The sequence below is a fragment of the Zeugodacus cucurbitae genome, chromosome 3 (genome assembly GCF_028554725.1).
Source record: "Zeugodacus cucurbitae isolate PBARC_wt_2022May chromosome 3, idZeuCucr1.2, whole genome shotgun sequence".
NCBI classification, from domain to species: domain Eukaryota; kingdom Metazoa; phylum Arthropoda; class Insecta; order Diptera; family Tephritidae; genus Zeugodacus; species Zeugodacus cucurbitae.
The window spans coordinates 60698907-60720660 of record NC_071668.1 but is presented as its reverse complement, the minus strand read 5'-3'; the positions used below and the strand labels follow the sequence as shown (position 1 = coordinate 60720660).

Below are 21754 nucleotides of genomic sequence, written 5' to 3'. Positions count from 1 at the left end.
TACAAACGGACAAGCGTTCGGTGAAACGAGAGAGAGAAATAAATAAAAAAACAAGTGACGGTTTGTGTTTGAATTACATTCTCGCGTACGAATGGACGAGAGTTTGCGAAACGGATACATACAGAAAGTGTAAAAACAAAAGAAGACAAACAGTGACAATTGTGTGTTGTATTGTCTAATTGTGAAAAGTAAAATCCAATAAGAATATTTGTTAATAAAAAAAAAAAAAAAAAAAAAAAAAAAACGCAAAATGAAAGTAAAAGTAGCATCTTTGAAAGTTGACGAACTGAAGGAGCAACTACGTAATAATAATTTACTAACATCGGGTTCAAAAGCGGAATTGATAATGCGATTAAATGATTTCTTAGGTAGTGATGAAATCGAAATCGAAACAGAATCTAATTTACAAAGCCAGGTAAATGATTTGCGTGAAATGATGCAGAATATGATGACGACTATGCAAAGTTTTGCTGGTCAAATGCAGCAAAGAAATAATGATACAGTGCGAGAAAATGTAAATGAAGAACGTTTAGTTACTACACCACAGAATTCAATACGAACAGAGGGACGAAGTGCCAGTGTAAAGGAAATTGCAGAGACAATTCCTGAGTTTGACCCAACTACTGATAACTCACTAACAGTGACACAATTTGTAAATAGAGTGGACAGTTCCATAAGTGCTTACGACTGGGACGAAAAGTGTTTACTCTTAGCCGTGTATGGAAAATTAAAAGGTGTTGCGCGTATGTGGTTAGACGCAGCACCAGCATTTTATTCCAATTGGCCTGATTTGGCGAAAGCATTAAAAAGCGAATTCGGTTGTGAATTGAATGAAGCGCAAGTACATTATAAAATGGCAAGTACTACACGTATGCAAAACGAAAAGATTTTAGAGTATTGTTTTAGAATGAGCGGACTAGGCCGACGGTATGGCCTGAGTGAAAGTTCAATTATAAAATACATTCGCGACGGATTGAAACACCGTGAATTGCAGACTGCAATAGCTGCATTGAAGTTTAATTCGTTAAAAGATATGCGCGAAACAATTGAAAGTTACCTTCAAAACTTAACTGTGACAAAGCAACTTAAAAATGAATATACGAGTGATCGAAGTAAAGACAGTGCAAAAGACATGCGCCGGAATACAATCGAAACAAAAGGCATAACGTGTTATAATTGTAAAGAATGCGGACATATCGCGCGGAATTGTCCAAAACCGAGGCAACCGCGTAAATGTAAAGATTGTAATAAATTCCACGGAAGTAACGAACCAGAAAATTGTGGTAAAAAAGCAGTAGCTGTGAAGAAAACACACATACACCAACCATCTAAGTTTTTCGAAAAACCAATCAGCGTAAACGGTAAGGCGTTAGTAGCTTTCGTAGATACTGGTAGTGAATGTAGTATGATACGACGATCAGCTGTAACAAATTTAAATACCAAGAAGTATCCATGCGCTGTAGAAATAATAGGCATTTGCGGTGGAAAACGTACTTCAACTGAGAGTATCAACGTGAACATGGCTGTTGATGATGTGGTTTTAATCGTCAATTTGTTTATTGTTGATGATGATATATTAACAATGGACGTGCTTTTGGGGCAAGATATTTTTAAAAACGCAGATGTTGTTGCAGAAATAAAGAACGACGACTTCGTATTTTCTACGCAGGTTACAAAGGTAGAACTTAAGCATCGAGAAACTGATTTCAGCGAAATTATTAGCAGTATTGACGATATAAATGTAAAAGCCGACTTGCAAGTGTTGTTAGCTGATAACACAGACGTTTTTGCGGAAAATCTTACTGATATTGGCTTGACTAACGCGACGGAAATGAAAATCGAATTGACAACGAATGTACCAATAGCTCAAAAACCGTACAGGGTGCCGGAGCCGAAGAAGCATTTAGTTACCGAAATGATTAGAGAACTTTTGGCATGCGATATAATTGCCACATCTAAATCCGAATACGCAAGTCCAATTATTTTAGTAAAAAAGAAAACTGGGGGTGAACGCCTTTGCGTCGACTATAGGCGACTTAATCAGCATACGATAAAAGAAGTTTATCCAACACCAAATATTGAAGAAAGGCTTAGCGAAGCCATGCGATACAAATATTTTTCAGTACTAGATTTAAACAGCGGGTACTATCAGGTACCAATAGAAGAAGGGTGTCGCAAGTATACAGCGTTTATAACAACTGAAGGTTTGTTTGAGTTTAAGAGAATGCCGTTTGGCCTCAGAAACGCGCCTGCGGTATTCCAGCGGCTAATGCAAAATATCAAAGATAGAACTCGACCTGGTGACATGATCCACTATATGGACGACATATTAGTAGGTAGCAGTAACGTCACCGAGATGTATGAAAAACTTAAACGTGTTTTTAAGGCATTGCGCGAACTTAATTTAACATTAAATATTAAAAAATGCGAGTTTATGAAGCAGACGATCGAGTTTTTAGGGCACAAACTTCATTCAGGTGGCATAAGTCCAGGTACTGTGAAAACAATTGCCGTAAATTGTTTTACAACTCCAAAATCTATAACAGATGTAAGACGTTTTCTTGGTCTTAGCGGGTATTTTCGACGCTTTGTACCAGGCTACTCGATTATAAGTGAGCCGTTACGTTTGTTGCTGCGTAGAGGTCACCAATTTCAATGGGCAGAAAAACAAGAAGAAGCATTTTTAGCATTGAAAACAGCGTTAACATCGAAGCCATTGATGACAGGATATCGTGTCGAGGCAGATCATCAGATTCATACTGATGCTAGCTCTGTTGGTATTGCGGGTGTACTTTTACAACGAGAAGGCGGCGACTGGAAACCAGTTGCATATTACAGCAGATCTACGACAGACAGCGAGCGAAACTTTCATAGCTATGAGCTGGAAGTACTGGCGGTGGTGAGCAGCCTAGAGCGTTTTAGGTATTATGTGCAAGGGAAAGAGATCGTAGTTGTGACTGACTGTAGCGCGGTTACTACAGCAATGCACAAACGTGAGTTGATACCACGAATTGCACGTTGGTGGCTACGTATTCAAGACTTTCTTGTAAAATTGGAACACCGACCAGGTAGAAGAATGGAGCATGTCGATTTTCTCAGCAGAATGCCATATGAAAAAGGTGAAGAAATCGATACAGCGTCTCTGAAGATTGCGAAAACAACTTTAGACGTAGGTGACTGGATATACAGTATGCAGCATCAAGACAAAGATATTCGAGATATTGTAGAAAAACTCGCCAGCGGTGATAAAATTACTAATGATGAATACAAAATCGAAAACGGAAGACTTTATCGAAAACAGAAAAGTAACAAGCTATGGGTAGTACCGAAATCAATGCGATACAAAATTGTACAGAGCGTGCACGAGAAAGTTAAGCATCTTAGTACAGAAAAGACTTTAGAAGAATTAAATAAATATTTTTGGTTTCCTAGAATGCGTAATTTTGTAAAGACATTTTTGAAATCGTGCATTGAATGCGCATATAATAAACAGCGGGGTGGCAAAATAGAAGGAGCGTATCATTATGACGAGATAGAACCTGTACCATTCAAGACGGTACATATCGATCATCTAGGACCTTTTCCTCGTACCAAGAAGCAGAACGAACACGTAATAGTCCTCGTTGATTCATTCACGAAATTTACAGTATTACGAGCTGTTAGAAGCACAGCGACACGACATGTATTGACATTACTTAACGAAGTAAGCAGCTATTTCGGAGTGCCAACACGAATAGTAACCGATCGTGGAACAGCGTTTACTTCTCAGGATTTTAGACAATATTGCAACGATAATGATATTAAACAGATTTTGAATGCTGTTCGAACTCCGCGCGCAAACGGACATGCAGAGCGTACCAACCGAACTCTACTGGGTATGTTACTTCCGTCGACGGAAGACGACAAAACCTGGGATGATCAACTTAGAGGTATACAGTGGGCACTAAACACTACAAAGAACAAAACAACTCAGCGAACTCCACAAGAACTTTTATTCAATTACAAGCCTCGAGATATTCTTCAGAATAAATTAATATTAGCTTTACATGAAGATGATGTTACGAGTAATGACGAGATGAACGAAATTCAAACTGAAGCAGTAAGTCGTATTAATCAGCAGCGAGAAAAAGCTAAACAGCGTTTTAACGAAAAACATCGGAAACCTACACAATATAACGTTGGTGATTTGGTTCTCGCCGAGAATGAGCCTGTTAGTACTGGTGGTTCTCGCAAATTGGAGCCACTATACAAAGGTCCGTTCATGGTAACCAAGGTGATTGGCCACGACAGGTATCTCGTTGAAGATATACCAGGGTCGAAACGAAAACAACGACATTATACATCAATCTATGCATCTGATAAGTTGAAGCCATGGTGTAATTTGCCGAATTTCGATGGGTTTGATAATGATGTCGGAGTCGAGGTCGACTCCTGTAATCAGGATTGGCCGACTGTAAGGTAAACCGCATAATTGCATCCCTGCAACACAAAAGAACGAGCGCACCAACAACCCAGGAAGAGTCGTCGAAAAAAAGCAGTGTCGCGTCAGCATCGTTCGAGACTGGTCTATTTTTATTTTTTATTTTATTTTAACTTTAAAAAACGAGTAATACATTTAAGCAATTGAAATATCTAATAATAAACAATATTGTATGGAATATAATCTTTTAATAATGAATAAATCGAATCCTGACAAACTCTAAAAGATCTAGCATCTTTTAGTTGCATGTTGCAACCTTTTCCGAACTAGTATAAGAAGTATAACTTCAAAAAAACACAAAAGAAGCTATAAGTAGCTATCAATAACAGAAAGGCACATTGAAATAGTTTTTGCGGAAGCATCCTATTACGGACGTTATTGAAAGTACAAAGAAAACTGCAAATGTTAAACACATCATCAACGAAGAAGAGAGTAAATGTATTCGTACATATGCACAAAGTAGCCCTTTAGTACCTTTGAATTGAGGCCAACTACCATAGCCACAGAAGAACCTTAAAAAATGCAAATTGAACAGTAACCGCAGCTTGAAGTTGGATGTACTTTTTTCTTCGCTTTTTCTTATTCAAGTCACCGCCGTCCTTGCTCTATGAACGCTGAGAAATTTCAACTTAAACATTTTTGTCGCAACAATCTATAGATTTTTTCGATTAGCCACTACAATTTTACCAAACCACTAGAATTTTTATCCTGCCAAAAGATTGCTATTGTTTAAGTATTGTGCTTTGTACTATATATATTGAGTGAATCGATCTCAGTTGCAGTTAAAGTCGGAAACATGACATATAGTTGTTTGAAGATTTTAATTTCCCAAAGAGGTTGTAAACAATGCAATGTGTGATTGTTATATGTGTTCATATATGCTATGTGTTTGCTGCATATGCAAAGTAATCAATATGACAAAACAATAGAGAGAGTGAACAGCAACTCTCGTAGCTCAATGCAACTGACCACAGTATCGGGTCCACGCTCAACCAACATGCTGTTGGGTAGTACCAGTGGTCTGGAATGGTTTGTCGCAACGGAAATGCGTATGTGACCGGCAAACTGAGTGATAAGCATTTATAGCATGCCCAGGTTCATACACACAGGTATTTGTATATAAATACAATATGAGGATTGCTGTCAAGCGCATACAAGCACACAAGCGCAAATCCACAAGCTCATGTGCCAGCTACCTCATATAGCCAGATAGCTGACGATAGATTTGTATAGATGCTGACACTCAACAATAGCGTAAAATCTCTATATTTCTGTAACTAGAACAGAGCGGTGACAATGAGTTACTGTTACTGTTGTTATTATATATAAATGAAGCAGAAGCTATTTAAATTCACTACAATACACAATCATACACACAATACTTTTAATAACTCGATCTAGAAGATCGTAGATCGACAATATAGGACGCATTGTACATTTTCTTTATTTCCAAAAACAACTCTAATATTTACCATAAATCTCTATGAGTGAACTTAAGTATTCCGCTATATAATAATAAATGCCTTAAAACTATTTGCTTACCTAATATTAAGTCCAATTCGTAGTTCTGTTCACCAAGATGAAAAACACTGAAAGAACTCAATGGTCTCCAAAGGCAGACCAACTAATTGCTAGCCATAATTGTATACAAAAATTGCATCAGCATAAAATAAAAAAAAGATACTAAATAGGGAAAATAGGAACAAGAATAGGATTACAAAACAAAGTAAAAGGTATTATGGATTCAAACGCTTTTATGTGTGTGTACTCGCCACTATATAAAGTAAGTTGCTGTACTTCTCAATGGTAGTAGGGCAATCGGTTTATAGCAGAAATGCACGTAAACTCATATATGTAGGTTTGCATAAACGTTTGTATGATTATGCGCTGAGTTGCCAAAGTAACTTCATAAATGTTGAATTATGCTATGTGGGGCATACAACGAGTCTATTAATTGCAAAATTTTGGTTTGATATTTTTACTTTTTTTTGTAAGGTTTATTAAGCCTTTCTTTGCTTCCTTTCAGCTTAAGCAGTTTCCATCATTTTGTTTTGCTATCTATTTTACAATGAAAGTTATTCTTGTGTTGATCGAGATTCACTCTCCTTTTTATAATTCACCCTTCTTATTTTCGAGTTTATCTTCAGTAAACAAGAAACTATAAATTTATTAAAGTGTTGACAATTCATAAATAATATGAATGTAATGAAGATAAACATGACCGAAGGACACATTTTAATTGCGCCGCTTTGCCACACTGCACCACCCCTGCCGACAAGTTATTATAGCTGACAATCAAGAAATCAACAAGATAATAAGTTCTAACAAAACAATGAAGGCATAACGTACGTTAAGGAAGTAATAACACAATTTATGAGGAAATGAACTAAATGGAAAGAGCAAAGAAAAAAGGGAAAGCATAGTGAATGTGCAGGCTATATCAACTTATACCAAACTTTGTAAAAACAAAAAATTTAATGCTTCAATAAACAACAATAATACAAGTAGAAGAGTTAAATAAGAAAAAAAATGCTGGCGATGAAATAAGGTTAAAAGAAATGTAGTAAATTATCATAATTCTAGGATAAAGTGCCAGACAATAAAAAAAACGAAATTCAAGTTAACAAAAGCAAATTATGGAGATAAAAATGGTCAAATGATGCTAATAATCAGCTATGTAAATAAACATTACATAAATCGGACAATGCGCGGAATACAAATGAATGTGAAGAGGAAATGAAATGGATGGTCAATGGAAAGATAACTGGAGGGATCTTTCTGTGAACAGAAGCGGTCGCAACTTTTTTATTCACCCAGTCATGAATGCGAAAAGGTGAAACAAATAATAACAAGCTTATTTAGTTGAATAAAAGATGAAAGGTGGGATAGGGAATGAATTAGTCCAGCTTGATTTGAATACTTGGAGATACGGCCACGCATTGCTGTGGATAAGGTAAAAGTAAATATATATATCTAATACTAGCTGACCCGGCGAACTTCGCCCCGGCCAATTTTTATTTGAAATAGTTAAAACGCATTTTGAACTCTGTTGAAGGCCATTTATTTGTATGGAATGTCAATATATTCAGGGAATAACGTCTCTGATCAATTTAAATATTATTAGCGAAGTTCGTTCTTTGTTTTGTTGTGTAGCGTGTAAACAAATAAAGAAGATGGCTCTCCAACACGCTAACATGACACATACATACCTATGTATGTACATATGAAACTGTAAAATTTTGAACTTAAACGATAAATCGGTTTGAATCATTAGAATTCTCAGAATGAACATTTCCTCACTTTTAGATTTGCTGTGTTGTAGTAAACTATTCACTACAGTGAAATTATTATTTATGAATAAAGACGGAAACCTTAGTATATATCTGGTATAAAAATCCACGGGATTGAGATTTGAACTTGAGGTCAAAATTTTTAAAATTATTGATGAAAATTTTCGTAGAGTTGATAATACGCACAAATTTTCATAAAATAGTTCATTTTTGATTTTATATTCAAGTTTTTAACAAATAAGTTAATTACAAAATTGTTAGTTGATAACATGTAACATTTAATTTTATAATCTTAGGATAGATAATTCTTAATTTTTAATAGTAGTATTTATTTTTTTGAATTATAAACATTTTAATTTAACTTAGCACTAATTGGTGCACAATATTTTTGGTTAACCTGTCTCGAGCTAACACAAATAGATTTGATGGTTTTCCCACACGTGAGCATGCAACATATAATTGCCCATGGGAAAAACATGGATTATCCAAATCTAACCCACAATCTTATTTATAATTTTACTCCATACTTATGTTGTGCTTAAGATAAAACAGGAAAATAGTGTTTTACAGTTCATACTTAGGTTATGCTTAAGCACTGGAAATGGGAGGCTTAAGCAATGCTTAAATAACAGCTGATTTTTGTTTTGAATTTGCTTTGAATTTTCAGCGACATCTTTCGTAGCGTAGGGCAAGTGTCCGTTCGTTTGCACTCAATAACAGCTTATACTTTTCCTTCAGTTCCCATAGGTGCTCCGACTCGCTAGTGTTGAAATTTGGGGTTCTTTTGTTGTTTTCATCAATTTTTGATATAATTTTCCTCGCAAATTTATGTATTGTCTGTTATAATTTAAATATTTCAAATATATTTTTATGAATGACATTTGTAAAACAAATGTTGCCCATAACGTTGCCATATATCATAATAAAATTTTATAGAAATTAAGCATTGACTGTGAAACGCAAACAACTACTCAGTTTGCAACAATACTTAGCTAAGATTTTATTTAGGCACATTTTATATAGCAGATTTTATATAGGCCATACAAAATTCTATACCTAAATGCAAATAAATGATTTTTTTTTTTGCATTTAGGAAATACATGCAGAAATCAACTCTGCGATTTCCTAAATTCCTCTGAAATCTCCCAAATTCGAGGAAGATTTACTGGAAAAGAGTGGCAGCATTGCTTATTTGTCTGACCATACATATGTACATAACTTTATTTATTTCACAAATTGTATATGATTTTTTCTTAAATTTAGAATATTGGAAGTCATAGATTCGTATAATTTTACCACAAATAATATAAACTTCAAACAACGCATTTTCATTTAATGTTTTCAGCAAGTGGCAGCTTTTGTTATGACAGCCTAAATCAGTGTCGGCCAAAATGCATTTTTCCTATGCCCGGGGCATAGGCTAGCTGCTGCGATGTCAAACACGTATACTCACACGTATACTCTTCTGCCAGCTTCAGAAAAAACGAAAGAGCCAGTAAACTGCTCGTATAATATACGAATAGCTTGGTTCGGCAGCAGCGTATGGCGAAGCTACTTATTTCAGTTGCGTTTCAGAATTCTGTGAGCTAGCACGTATGCGCAAGTTTAATTTTTTACACTGCCAGAAAATACCCCCTTGCGTAATTTATAAAAATGTTTAAAATTGAACGGGTGACAAATTTTGTTTTGTTGAAAATATGGAGGGAGAAGCTCATTGCCTCATTTGTAATAAAGTGATTGCACATCTTACACGTTATGCATTATGTAGACATTATGAATCCTCCCACAATCAGTATGATTTAATTTTAGGTACCGAACGATCAAGTCTGCTTTTACAAAATAAAGCAGAATACTATTTAAATTATTTCGATTCATAATAATCCCTTATATTGCACTCTTCATAACCAAGACCCTGAGGTTCAAGAAGAATTACTAAAGATGCGGAGTGATTTATCATTGGCTATTGAATCATTGATTAATTTTTGGAAGAAAATATATGAAACAAAATATTATAACATAAAACACAAATTTTTAAATTATATTCCATGTTTGGATCCACATATAGCTGTGAAGTTTCATTTTCAACACTTAAATTTGTCCAAAATAAGTATAGAAACAATCTTTCGGATCAACATATAGCTGACCTCATTCGAATTAAGGAGTGTAATTCTGAGGTAAATGTGGACAAAGTAATGGAAAACGCACTGATCAACATTTGTACAAATTGAACTTAAATCATTTTCATCAACATTAAAAAAAAAATTGCTCATTATTTATTCAGTGTACTTTTCTGCCAACACAGTTTGCAGCAACGCTTTACGCACACAAGTGAAAGCTACATCCTATTGCATTGGACAACACTGGCCTAAATCCATGAAAATTTAGAAAGAAATGTAAAGCCATCTACTGTAACATAGCGCAATTAGCGCCACCAACTGGTGGATAGCTCTGTGCTAATAATAAACAAATAATTTGCAATAAATAAATAATGCGACTATAAGGAGAGTTATAAACTATCCTATCTTTCAAGTTGGACCAAACTGCACACAGTGTTAAAAATTTCATTAAAATCGGTTCAGTAGTTTAGGAGTCCATCGAAAACAAACAACGTGACATGTGATTTTTATATATCTTAATATATCTTAATATATCCCATGGGCAATTATATGTTGCATGCTCACGTGTGGGAAAACCATCAAATCTATTTTTGTTAGCTCGAGACAGGTTAACCAAAAATATTGTGCACCAATACAAAAAAAAAACAGATATTATTTTAATTTTCATATTTATCTATTCCTTTTACTGCAGTTAACAAATATAAGAAGAATCAATACAATACGACTAGACTAACACATGAATTTCGACGAGTTTTACTGAAAATTGGGTCAAATTGACCCAAACATAGCAGAAGGGTTAATAATAATAATTGATATTTTAAATTAGACAAAAATTTTGGAAAGCCTGTTTTATAGGATATGTGGAATTCGTGAAGATATAAAATGCTTAAAAATTAATTGTTATGGCCAATAATTTAGCTTTATTATGAAGATATAAAAAGGGTTTTCAAAAGCCAATAAACTGGTTGGAAATAAAAATATCTAGCCGTTGTTATAGGAAAAATTAACTGACACCACTAACCTTCAAAGTAGTATCAAAGGCAAAACTGTTCAACTTACTGAAATATCTAAATCACTATATCAAAAAGTTGTGTTCATTATTTTTATGTAATTTGTTATGATTAAAAGCGTTACAAAGCCACATGAGCTAAAAATGCACTTACTAAGGAAAAAATAGTTATGAATAAAACTTTTAACATTATATTTTCTATTCCCTTGTTGCATTTCGGTTTAAAACAAATATGTAAATAATTATTTTATATTTCTGCCATTTGAACAGTTTTCTGCGAAAGCGCTGAGTGTAAAACACCTAACTCAAAGTTCTTAAGAAGTGCAAGACAGCAATGACTACTACTCGCATTGCAATGACCACAATTGCCCAACAAGTTTTCTAATTTAAATCAAGACGTTGCCTTAATTTCTTTTTAATTTTTTAGGGTTGCCAGTATGCAAATAAAAAGTTGTACAATTTTTAGAAAATTTTATAATTTTAAACCTCAGCAAACTCAGCAATTCGGAATAATTTGGAATGATGTTTTGGAATATAAAAATTACCAAGGCAAGATGAAGTTCTAACTTTTAAAATAATAATTTACTGATACCAAGCCCAGTCCTCACACTTTAGTGTATTTTCACGTTTTTATGCTAAGCCGCATTGCAACATTTCTATCAAGCAATATTAAAGTTCGATGCGTGCCTCAATATTGCTTCAGATGTACGTGAGTCAATCAAGTGGTCTTAAAAATTGCTGGTTGAAGTAGAACCAAATCTGAAGTGTAGTGCTACAACAAAAAGTACGAACGCGCTTTTTTTTGCACACTTCCACAGTGTTGGGCCAAATTTAATCCACTTAAACTTGCCAGTTTTTATAAGAAAAATTCACAATCCATTACTGCTTGTTTGATTCGTGTTTTTGTAGGCTAGTGTATTTTAAACCTCAGTCGAATAATGGTAAAATTCCGACAGTGGAAGAAAAATTTCATAACGCATTTGAAACACGTTGAAAAGTTCACACCAAACTAATAGGTGACGCCGTGTTGCAACGCCTGTCAGACTAAATATAGTTTACTACAATCCTACACTATTTGAGCAAATGCTCTATGGCTGTCAAAGAGGGTGACTGGTGATTGAAATTTGGCGGTTGCCAAATGCCTATGTGAGATATGACGCAGACAATTAACGTGAATGGCCTGTCTGCTGGATATGGGACCATACTCTGAAGGCAGGAAATACGCAAAAATTCTTGAAGTGTCTAAAAGAATTAAATCTTTTTAGGTAAACATGAAAAATATATATGTAGATTATGCGTTTGATTTATATTTATTTAAATTCATTACACACATTATTGTAGATTACACGTTTATTTTTAGTTACATGTAGATTAAAGTTCATTTATATCCAATAATAATTACCACACTATTTGTTGATTATTATATCGTACAAGCAGTTGATGCCGCTGTCTTCACTATCGTCATAGCGGTTGATGCCGCTGTCTTCACTATCGTGCTAGCGGTTGATGCCGCTGTCTTCACTCGACTCACTCTACTCGTCAACTATACTTATTTTATTAAAAATGGTCGTATGTGTCGTTGTGTCTTCGTTAAACTTTGCAGGGTTGTAATTAAAAGTAACAGCCACTACGTGTGGACCTTTTACCCACAGGTTCCACTCCCACAATCGGCCGTCCTGCACCGTCATTCGCCCCGAATGACTTCATGTATTCTGCTACCGTAACAGTGTTTCGTGGCCCTTCGTTTTCGCCCACCTTTTGAACTTCATACCTGCCGTGAGGCTTTACCACTTTTACCTCGTACGGTCCGAAATATTTTTGTTTTAATTTTAAATTTGGTCCATATTGTGTCCGTTTTATAGCTACTAAGTCGCCTACCTTATATATGACTTCTGCTTTACGCTTTGAATTAAATGTTTGTTTGTTTTCTTCTTGTATCTTACAAATATTTTCTTGAGCTAGTTTTCGAATGTTATCGCGTTCGTCGCCTAATTCTTTCATTATGCAATCTTCAAGTAAACTTTTAATTTCTATGTCTTCACATTGCCTCATTTCCAAACCAGTAAGTATTTTGAATGGCGATAACTTAGTACTTCTTGGAGGTGTATTATTAATGATTCTTTGAACTTTTTCAACATATTTATACCAACAAGCAGGATTATCATGACATAGTTTAGCTAACATTGGAACCAATATACGGTGCATCCGTTCCACTTGACCATTTCCCCGAGGAACGCCTGTGGAAATAGTCAAATGTTGTATGTTTTGTTCTGTACAATAATTATGGAAAATGTTCGACGTGAAAGCAGATCCTCTGTCCGTTACTATTCTCTTAGGATTACCGAAAACTGCCGATTGTTTTGTTAATCTATCAACTACGGAATTCGCGTCCGTGCTTTTAGTGGGATAAAGCCACACAAATTTTGAAAAAGCATCTACTACTACTAATAAATGTTGATATTTTTTATTAGTAACCTCTAGTGGTCCTACATGATCTATATGATAAGTTTGTAATGGTCTATCTTCTTTGTCTATCGGTGAGAGGAAACCTTCTTTTTTGCCTGCCTTTGTGTTAATGATGATGCATTCAACGCAATTTTTTACAACTTTACCTACTTTTGTCGAAATTTTTGGAATATAAAACGATTTCTCTAAATACTCTTGCGTTTTTTTAGCGGATAAATGCCCTTGCCGGTGTGCAATGCTGATTATTTCATCTTCCATTGCTTCTGGTACTACCACCAACTCGTTAACGTGGTCTTTATATACTAACCCGTTTCGCATAAAGAAATCTTCGTATTCACATTTTCCTAAGACTTGAATAATCGCCCTGATCCACTCATCAGATTTTTGAGCTTCCCTTAAGCGATGCGCGACCGAATCTTCAATTATCATGCATGCCACACGACTTAAAGCATCAACATGTCGCATTCTTGAATTTTTCCTATGTTCGATGACATAGTCGAAGTCTTGTAAGTACATAGCCCAACGAGCTACTCGTAATGGTACGTCACGTTTTTTAATAGTCATCGTAAATGCATTGCAGTCGGTTACAATTCGGAATTTCTGACCTAGCACATACACACGCCATTTCTTTAATGCCTGAATAATTGCTAACACTTCGAGTTCATAGGAGTTGTATTTCTCCTCTGCTGGAGTAGTTTTCTTACTCATGAACTGTACAGGATGAAACTGCTGATCATCCGAGTTTTTCTGCAGTAACACGGCACCATATCCATACATTGAAGCATCTGTGTGTATCTCCGTTTGAGCCTTTGGATCGTAAATCTGTAATACCGGAGCTTTCATTAAAGCTAATTTTAATTGTTGAAACGCTAACAGTTGCTGCTCTCCTATATGATATTTCGCATCCTTTCTTAACATGTCGCTTAGTGGCTTCGCTATCGATGCATATCCCTCAATGAATCTTCTAAAATAAGATGTTAATCCTAAATACCGTTGCAGTCCCTTTTTATCTCGCGGCAAAGGAAACTGTTGCACGGCCTTTACCTTCCCTTCAGAGGGCCTGATACTACCGTTCTCGATTACATATCCTAAAAATTCGATTTTCTTTTTTAAGAAAAAACACTTGGTCCATTTAATACGCAGTCCGTATGTTGCTGCCCTTGTTAAAACAGTTCTTAATTTTTCAATGCTTTCCTCAATGGTCTGTCCGGGTATGATAATGTCATCCATATAAATAACTACAATACCTTGCTGTATCAAATCACGGAATATTGATGAAATGTATCGACAAAATATGGCTGGTGAATTAGAAAGTCCAAATGGGACGAAGTTAAACTCATATTGCCCTCCGTATGTTACAAAAGATGTGTATCGTTTTGATCCTTCATCCACGGGAACATGAAAAAAACCGTTTGCAAGATCCAGCGTAGTGAACACACTAGCCCCTTGCAACTTTTCCAAAACGTCGTCTATAAGTACCATTGGAAAATTGTCACGTATAATCTTCTCGTTTATTTTTCTAAAGTCACAGCAGAGTCGTTTCGTACCGTCTTTTTTTGAAACCAAAACAACTGGTGAAGCATACTCAGAATTGCTTTGTCGAATTATACCTTCGTTCAACCAATTATCTATTTGATTATCGATTATCTTCTGATCAACGCATGAAACTCGTCTTGGCGTTTGGTAAACAGGAATGTCATCTGTTATCAAAATCTTCATTTGTACTGGTGACTGTGTCTGCTTTACTGGTTTAAAACTGTGCACCATCTTTAAAACTGTATCTGCTTGCTCAATTTTCAAATGTCCTAAATCAAGGTCTATTATCGAGTTGCTATCTTTCTCTTCCATTGCTACGCAAAGTGCAGCAAATTCAGTTAAAGCCAAATTACTACCACCTGCGTTGTTTTCTTCTTCCTTTTCCTTTAACAATTCAAAATCTTTTCCGTCTTTACTTTGACAAATTTGTCTTATCCCTAAATTCTCTTTATCATTTAAACTTTCGAGACTTTTCCTGCCGAACTTAGCGCCCTTTTCGCTAAAAAAAATATTTACGTTTTTTAAAATATCATTTCCCAGAATTACTTCATATGGCAAGTCATTCAGCCCAGTAACGTGAAAAGTCACTGTGAAATTAATCCCATCCACTTCGATATTTATTTCAAAAGTACCTAGTGTACTTACTTCACTGCCTTTAATGCCTCCCAGGATCGAACGATTATCGCTAAGCTTCGAAATTCCTGTACGCTTAAACATATCATACCTCATTAAACTCACGTCAGCACCCGTATCAATTAAAGCACTGATCACTAAATTACCCATCTTCATTGGTTTGAAGATGCCACTTGTCTTCCAGACAGTCAAAGCGCTATTGCGTTTTGATTCTGTATTAACATGCACGTCGTTTCTACGATCGCATTCAATTTTACGATGGCCCATCTGTCCACACTTGAAACATTTGATCTGCCTAATCTTATCACAACCATTGGCCAAATGAGATTCACTTCCACACTTGAAACACTTCCTTTGAACCCTTGGTTCCACCGGTGTTGCCACCCCATGCCATGACTTCTCCTTGCTTGAAGGCTGTCGAGAATCATGTACCCTCTCATTCTTATCACAACCATTGGCCAAATGAGATTCACTTCCACACTTGAAACACTTCCTTTGAACCCTTGGTTCTACCGGTGTTGCCACCCCATGCCATGACTTCTCCTTGCTTGAAGGCTGTCGAGAATCATGTACCCTCTCATATACTCTTAACTGCTCTTTGAGCTCTTGTATTGTTCGTGCTTGATATAAAACTGTTTTATTTAATTTTGAATCAGGAATTCCTCCAATAAAGTACAAAATGAGACTTTCGTCATCTAAACCAACTGGCTTGGCAATTTCCATCAAATTGTACAAGTATTCACGAAGACTTTCGTTATTTTTCTTACGACGATTTTGTAACATGCGATGAATATCTAGTGATGTTGGTTTTACACCGAACTCACTTCTCAACGCCGATTTTAGCGAATTGAAACTATTGATTCCCGTCTGGCTACGTACATACAATTTAGCAGCCCCTCTAAGAAGTTGTTTTGCAAACACAAATCGTTGTAAACTGTTCCAATTTAAAGTTACCGCGTTATCCTCAAATTCTTCTAACCATTTATCAACACCTAGCTCATCCGTACCACTAAACAATGAAATACTCCCTTCCACATCCCTCAGTGTGAACTGCGGATTAAACACTACATTGTCTTGGTGAGAGGTTGGTGCCTCTACCATTGTCACTGAACGTGTTTCACTTTCACTTTCATCTTCATCCTCCAACACATGTCCGAAATATAAGAGCAACCTATCTCTTAATTCACATTTCCTGCCTTGAACACTCAGTCCAACTTCCCTCAATTTGTTCTTCAGAGCTACCACTGTCAAACTCAAAATATCTTGTACGTCCATCGTCTTTTCCTGGTGTGTTGATTATGATTACAAAAAACAAAATCTTAAAATACAACTTATCTCATAAACAATATTATATCAATAAAAATTCTTAAGTGATTTCAAATTCAGGCTTAAGTTACAATATTTCAATTTAAGTAAACATTTTAAGAGTATTTATACTGGTTCTCTGGACATACTATGTATCAGCAAATAACATTATGTATTAGAAAATAATATTAACATTCATAAGTTTTTACAGCACATATGCAAATGTAGCTAATTCTTATTTGGAATTCATTACTGGAATCTTATAACAATGTTGTAGCAAATAACATTATGTATTAGAAAATAATATTAACATTCATAAGTTTTTACAGCACATATGCATATGTAGCTAATTCTTATTGGACTTCATTACCATTATTGGAATCTTATAACAACTTATACAAACATATGTTTCGTTTCCAATTTTTGCTTCTGTCCATTTGTTCTTAATTCAGTGCTACCAAATTACATACATACATTCTCTCTCATCTTCCTATGTCTTTCCTTCATCTCATTTTCTAATTGGCGCAGTCACTTGAATCTTTGCAGCTTCACACCTTCTCACTTTTCCGTCTTTCTGCTTCTCTCGTTCTCTCGAACTTTCTGGACCTTTGAATTGACAAATTTGAATTATGACGCCAACTGTAACTGCCGTTTGTTGCAAGATTGAACATGTCTGGAACGATTTTTGCATGTATCACTTTTAGTTTTTGCACATTTTAGTTTTAATGTAATACACATTTTCTCCAAATTTCCTTGTATGTAACGATATTTTTACACGTATTAGTTTAAGTTTTTACACAAAACAGTTTTAATTTAACAAATTTCCGAATTTCCGACACCGCTCACATACGTTCACATCTCGGATGAGCCCACATTTGTAGATTATGCGTTTGATTTATATTTATTTAAATTCATTACACACATTATTGTAGATTACACGTTTATTTTTAGTTACATGTAGATTAAAGTTCATTTATATCCAATAATAATTACCACACTATTTGTTGATTATTATATCGTACAAGCAGTTGATGCCGCTGTCTTCACTATCGTCATAGCGGTTGATGCCGCTGTCTTCACTATCGTGCTAGCGGTTGATGCCGCTGTCTTCACTCGACTCACTCTACTCGTCAACTATACTTATTTTATTAAAAATGGTCGTATGTGTCGTTGTGTCTTCGTTAAACTTTGCAGGGTTGTAATTAAAAGTAACAGCCACTACGTGTGGACCTTTTACCCACAGGTTCCACTCCCACATATATATTTCCATATAAAAAAGAGTTAAAAGGTATATAAAGTATACTCACTCACTCTGTATACTCACATCGAATTGACTGTTAACACGTATTTAAGAAACACAACTAAGAGGAAAGCAAGTGCAAGAGCTTGAGAAAACTGATATTTACATTGCCAGCGTGCTTACACCTGATGGAATTTTTTTTTTAAGTAGCATAAAAGCAAAAAAAGCACCGTAAATTGTAATATTTTGAAAAATATTTAGGCAAAATCTTTGTAGAAATATATATTGCTAAGCTCACCACTAGGATATAAACCCTGTACGAGTTGAAATTATTCGACTTCATTTTGCTCTTGTAGTTCTTGTTTATTTTCTCACACATCTAATCACAAGTATTGTATTTAATGTAAAGAAATAATTAATGCCATACAGTTGACCGCAAATTACAGTTTCCCTCCGCATGTCACTACTGAACAAGATATTTAAATTAAAACATTACCGAACATTACTCATACGCCCTGTACTTGTATATTTTAGTACATATGGCAAGTCATAAATCTTCGCGTCAGTAAAATTGTAGAATACAATTTGAATATTATGTGACTACGTTTAATTATAAATTAAAATTTATATATAGTTGAAAGAACGATCTTTTTCTATTAAATCTCTCATATAGCTTAATTCACTCCTTAAGCGAGCTCTTTTAGCACTCTTAGGTCATTCATTCTATCAGCTATTCCTTTAATCTAATGTTTGTTGTTCAAATGTATTTAATATCACTACTTGATGTTACGAAGGTTTCTTACATCTTTCTTTTCAACAGCATTGCTTCATCACCTAGGAAAGAGTAGTGTAAACAAAAATTTGTTTTATCAGAATATTTGAGTAATATGTCATTATATACGCCAATAATAGACTTTTGTTATAATTTGTTCCCATATTCGTAAATATTTTGGTTTTGATTTTTTTCCCAATACGCAGGCGCGTTGAATATTGCTTAATTATTTTTCATAATTTGTGGTTGAGAGCGATGATGTAAAATATTATGAATAGCCACAACAAATGACACACGCTGAAACAGACTATCTACAATAATCAAATTACGAACTTGTTGCATGAGAAATACCAAAATAAGAAGAAACTTGAGCAGCAGCGACATCTGCGATAAAAGCGTCCTTCTTATAACAGTAAATTACCACAAAACGGGTAAATATTTTGCCACTAATTTTCTCCCTTAATTTGTGTTATCTTCAACAATTGTTTTGCCATAACTTTGCTCACACGTTACGCGTCGGTGCTTGAATCGAATGCTGTGAGGATGGAGTTTACAAACGTACATACATACAGCAATATAACTGCAAGCAAATGAAAAAGTTTGAGAGTGCAGTGCATTTAAAATGTGCAAAAATTCCTCAGAGACAAAGGCAATATTATTGCATTAAGTGGAAATGAAGTCACTAAGGAAAAGATACGCACTCACACATACTGTAAGAGGCGCAATTAATACATATGCATTATTAATTGCATGCAATATCACATATATATTTTCATTAAAAAATTACAGTTTAATTGAAGATTATATCTTGTCTATAAATAAAAATTAAACAAAAATGGATAAAGTATTGCACAAACTCACTGATTGACTTCAATTTGTTCAAATTGTTCATACTACAGATTTGTATATACATACATATATATTTAAGGAGTATCAATCATACGTTTTGTTAGCGTGTTTGAATTTCTAACAAATTTGTCATTTGTAAATAATTTGTTTGAAAATATGGCCCTGGAACATCAACTATTGTCGTTAACATAAACATGAATATTGGGTAATTAAGGTTTTATATTCTTAATAATCTAGTACATTTTCAATTAAAATGTTTTGATTTGACATATTTTGAGCTTGTTACCCCTCATTGTTATCGATTTTTGTCAATTTGTTTTTAATAGGTGAGGAGGTTATCCTTAAATTATTATATACAGGGCAATGCATATAGTTTGCAGTGTGATTTCCACCGCAATTACTAAATTTTTTATTCAAATCCTTTTTTTAAGAGTACATTTTTATGTAGGATGCAGATCACCACATCCTACACTGACACTGCGTAGGGTGTAATATGCTTTCGTGTGACCATTTTTCCCTGCATACATTCCTTCAATATTGGAAAAACGACAAATTGTATACGTGCAACAGCTTGCATGGCAGCAGGTTGCAGTAGCAAACAAATAAGAATTCTCCAGCAGCTAGACAATTGTAAGCGCCGGAATTTTTTAAGTCATCTTGACAAGGATACTGGCTGTAAATTGATGCACACCAATCCACTTAAACAAAACCCAACTCTCTCTAATTGCTTGCATGTCAATATGTCTAATTGATCTATTAATTTTTTTTCTCACTCTTCTATTTTTTTATAATTTTACTAGCACACCCGGCCACACATTGTTGTGGCTAAGGTATACATTAAATTAAGTTGGTCCAATCTTGGCTTTGGCGACAATATTGATTACTCGAGGTCGATTTATGTTACGCAGCATGATGACAACTCACACTACTTTTAATTGCAAAGTGAGTGGTGATAGTACAGGCAATTTTAAATAGTTTGGGATAATTGACTACGTCATCTTGGTTTGTAGCTGTGTCAACTCTCCTGGACCGAAATTCTAAATTGTTCGTCGCTCCAGCGACTTCTTGAATATTTGGAAAATCTTTGTTATAGCGCTATTTTCGGCGATTTTGCCGACTGGTGTTTCGTTCATTTGCAATTTAGGAGTAATTTCAAGGCCGAATGTGCCGTTTGTTTGCCTACTAACAGGTGCCAAGTTACCCCTATTCCCGTTAACCCTGGTGGTGAAAATTAGTGAAATTGGTTCTGGAATCACATCAGCCCTTATATACTATATGTTATGATTTTCAATGGGACTTTATGCCGAATATATATGTCAAATTGTGTGTTATCTTAATAAAATTACATCAATAAATTGCGAGAGTGTAAAATGTTCGGTTGGACGTGAGCTTAGCCTTTTCTTATTTTTTACAAATTGTTTTGGGCTATCGACACAACCTTATACTTTTCCATATTTACTCACTTTCTAATCTTTTTCTGGCCTTCCACGAATATTTCAAGACTAAAATTAGCCAGATCGGTTTGAATTTCAACAACCAATAACTTCCCGATTTTAGAAAATTTTTAATTTTCTTCGCGGAAAGTTAAAAAAATTTATTGGTGGACCACCCTTAACATTTAGGAGGATGAAAAATAGATGTTGTCCGATTCTCCACCCTAGCCGATATGCACGCTAAGATTCACGAAAATCGGTCGAGCGGTTTCAGAGGAGTTCAATAACGTACACCGTGACACGAAAATTTTATATATTAGAATATATATTATACATATGTGCGAATTAAGTACGTGATTACTCCCAACGTCCGTCTTGGAAACAAGTTCAGCATTGCATTGGTTCGAAAGTACACATAAAATACATTTTACTGACACAGATATTGCTTGAAGCCCGTTGATAAACTGACACTATGACTTTGACTTGTGCAGTTGACAGTGTTTGTGTATATAAAACCATACAGCTTTTTCACATACTGATCTGTTTTGTACTAATAGAAATGTTGGTAGTACACCAATTAATTGGAGCTCCAATTTCTCTCAGACAGAATTTCTCATTCAGACT

The 21754-nt window shown here is 35.0% G+C and overlaps 1 protein-coding gene across 1 annotated transcript in view; it reads right to left on the bottom strand.

Annotated features, from left to right (window-relative positions):
- Positions 1-13069: 13069 nt before the first annotated feature.
- LOC128920342 (uncharacterized) overlaps positions 13070-21754 on the bottom strand; it is a 44943-nt gene continuing 36258 nt past the window's right edge. The window contains exons 2-4 of the mRNA XM_054227432.1: positions 15623-16815; positions 13670-15397; positions 13070-13133 (exon numbers count right to left, since the gene is read on the bottom strand). Of these exons, the coding sequence (XP_054083407.1) occupies positions 13070-13133; positions 13670-15397; positions 15623-16815 (2985 nt within the window). The remainder of the gene's footprint in view (positions 13134-13669; positions 15398-15622; positions 16816-21754) is intronic.